Source organism: Anguilla anguilla, chromosome 4 (assembly GCF_013347855.1).
Source record: "Anguilla anguilla isolate fAngAng1 chromosome 4, fAngAng1.pri, whole genome shotgun sequence".
Taxonomy (NCBI): domain Eukaryota; kingdom Metazoa; phylum Chordata; class Actinopteri; order Anguilliformes; family Anguillidae; genus Anguilla; species Anguilla anguilla.
In genome coordinates, this window is record NC_049204.1 from 20685108 (window position 1) to 20688280 (window position 3173).

Below are 3173 nucleotides of genomic sequence, written 5' to 3' on the forward strand. Positions count from 1 at the left end.
TTAGTCACACTCCCTTTCTGGAGAGCACTTCCTCAGCAGAATACTTGCTAACCCTGGGTTGTGCGCTACAGCCAGCATTTCCTCACTGTACGCCGTGGGAACGCTGCTGGGGGAAGGAGGATGTGGAGCGGTTTATGCTGGAACCCGCCGAGCGGATGGGAAGCAGGTCAGTTTTGCCTGCACTTCTGAGTGCTCTCGTGCCGGCTGATTCCAGTTTGATGGTGTCTGTCCGTACTGCAGTTGCCGAGTGTGCAGTCCATTGAGATTACAAACCTGAGAAGTATTTATGCTTTCTGCAGTTTCACATGTTCCCCACATATGAAACAAATATTTAGAATCTTTAAGTAACGCTGTTCCAGTATAGTCAATATACAATTATGCAATCTCCCTTATCTCTTTCTGTTATAGGTGGCTATTAAGTATGTGACTACCAACTTTTCAACGAGACCTCTGAAAATTGTAAGTATACATTTCTATTCCATTTGATAGCTTCTGGGAAGTCTGTGGTCAATATTGTGTATATAGTGCAGCATGGAGGCAGCATGGTGTGCATTGGTATATAATACTGTTATGAGAACCCATCCAGTAATATACTAATATTCCCCCTCTGATACACCCACTGCTAATGTACTGATCATTTAATATAGCCCACCCTTTTACATATCCACTCACCATCTCAATCTCTCCCACCCGGATCTTCAGCCTGGGGAGTCCCAGCCCCTCCCTCTGGAGGTAGCCCTGATGGAGATGGTATGTCGCCCCCCCACCTGCTCGCACGTCATCCAGCTCCTGGACTGGTTTGAGGAGGCCGGCTGGATCATTCTGGTGATGGAGCTGCCGTCACCCTGCCTGGACGTGTTCAGATTCACTAGGCAGCTGGGCGGCTACATGGAGGAGAGCTTGGCCCGGTTCGTCCTGCAGCAGGTGGTGCAGGCCACGGTGCACTGCCGGGACAGGGGCGTCCTGCACAGGGACATTAAATCCAGGAACCTGCTCATACAAACCGAGGACCTGCATGTCAAGCTCATTGACTTTGGCTGTGGGGACCTGCTCACAGAGGCCCCCTACACAAATTTTGCAGGTCAGAGTCTATAAATATCAGACTAATGCAAACATGTGCTGGTGCAGTGGAGTAAGAAGTGTGAAATGAACACAAGTTAGCAGAATATGTATACATAACATGAATACTGTTTGAATAATGCATTGCATCGGTCACAGGTGCATGCAACTATATAATATATTCTCTCACTCTCCCCCTCTCTCCCTCTCCCTCTCTCTCTCTCTCTCTCTCTCCCTCTCTCCCTCTCTCTCCCTCTCCCTCTCCCCCCCACTCTCTCTCTCCCTCTCTCTCTCTCTCTCTCTTCCTCTCTCTCTCAGGTACGAGGTTGTTCCAGCCCCCTGAGTGGGTGATGGATGGAGAGTACCACGGGCGCCCCGCTACCGTTTGGTCTTTAGGGGTGCTGCTCTTTGCCTTGGTCTGTGGCTCTCGGCCCTTCCGCAGAGAGCAGGATATCATCGGGTCCGAACTGCGCTTCAAGGAAGGGGTGTCTGATGGTGAGAGGCCCTGGAGAACCTGCCACAAACAATTACTGAAATACCTGCTGTGCCACTCGGCAAATCAGAGATGCTGACAGCACTCTCCTGTCCAATCGTACCGCTGCACAGAATGCAAGAATTTGATTCGATGGTGCTTGCAAAGGGATCCTGCCAAGAGACCGATTTTGGAGCAGATTCTCCAACACCAATGGATGACTCGTTAGGGGTGGCGATGGTGGACTACATTCAGGTCAGTGTGTTAAGCTTACAGTATATAGAAATTAAGTCACTTGCCATTCTTCAGACTAGTCTGAACGCACAGCTATAATTTGTTGCTTCCAGTCATACACTGTTAACACTGTTAAACTAGCAACACTGGCAAAACATATCATATTATACATGCTATGCTTTCCATACATGCATGTCCTAGTGTGTCTGTCTGCAGAATTGTGCCATTTTTGTCTTTGTCATTTGCAGTTTATCAGTCTGGAAGGAAAGGAAGATATTTGAAAAATCGAGAGTGTTTTCCAGCTGCACTTTATTTCCCTGCTTGCAGCAGAACTGACTTGACACAACAAGCGTAAAAGGGTTTTTTTAAATCGTAAAATGTGAATATATTGAACTTTTACATGATGCTGTAGGTACTAAATATTTATTTTTATAGTTTTACCCAATTAGGGAAAATTAGTAGTGGATATGAATGTAAGATGGCGCGGCTGTAAAATTAATTTCAAAGCCTGATGCTTTAATGAAACAGAAAATAATTCCCGTGACCCTTCCATGGAAACAAAAATGGTTGTCGGCTATGAAATGAATATTATTTATATGATTTTGATTTGTATTTCTGTAGTTCAACGTGATGTTATATCAGCTTAAATTATGCAACTCTTAGAGGGCACAACCTACAGAACATAGTCCTGTGCACAATGACAAGTAAGGAGCACTTCCCCAGCTTTCATTAGGGTACTAACTATCTTTTACTTACTTTTTGTAAATACATGTAAATAAAAGGCTTTTAAAAGTCAACGTCAAGTCTCACTGACAAAAATACAGTATCATCTGTCACCTCTCTGTCTGGATTTCTTTCTCTCTGGGATTTTGATTTTGAGGCACTCCAAAATCTGGACACCAATTGAATTTATGCACCCAAGCACAATTTTTGTGTAACACTGTAGTGTCCACTAGTTGCGTTTTTAGCATCTACCGTCATTTTGACTTCATACTTTTGAAAAGTCGTATCTTCATCATATTTAAAAGTGAATTCCTGATAATAGTATGCACAAAATAAAACTATTTCTGGGAAATAACTTCAAATAATTATGTTGCAGCTACAACTGAGAAGCAATTTCTGGAAAGTTCCTAAAATTTCCAGCAGGGGGAGAAGTGTTCCATTGCATGTTCTCTTGACAGAAAGCGCAGCGCTACTTTCCTAAACTAGTTAATTGGGTTATCCAGTTCTTTTAAAAATATTTGATATCTTCAGCATGATCCTATTAGGGTTCAGCAAAGCATTAGTAGCCAAATCATGCACAAATCTTTCCTGACATTCAGTTTGTGTTTAACCATTCATGCACTTTGCAAATCGGTGATGAATTATGTTGCCATTACTGGAACTTATGATTTGAAAATTACTGGTA

General features: G+C 43.7%; 1 protein-coding gene across 1 annotated transcript; it reads left to right on the forward strand.

Annotated features, from left to right (window-relative positions):
- The first annotated feature begins 361 nt into the window (after nucleotides 1-361).
- LOC118225191 (serine/threonine-protein kinase pim-1-like) lies at nucleotides 362-2710 on the forward strand. Its single transcript, XM_035413280.1, has 5 exons — nucleotides 362-459; nucleotides 703-1081; nucleotides 1378-1554; nucleotides 1666-1786; nucleotides 2014-2710. The coding sequence occupies exons 2-4, from the start codon at nucleotides 742-744 to the stop codon at nucleotides 1758-1760; spliced, it is 612 nt and encodes a 203-aa protein (XP_035269171.1). The 5' UTR covers nucleotides 362-459; nucleotides 703-741; the 3' UTR covers nucleotides 1761-1786; nucleotides 2014-2710.
- Nucleotides 2711-3173: the final 463 nt, after the last annotated feature.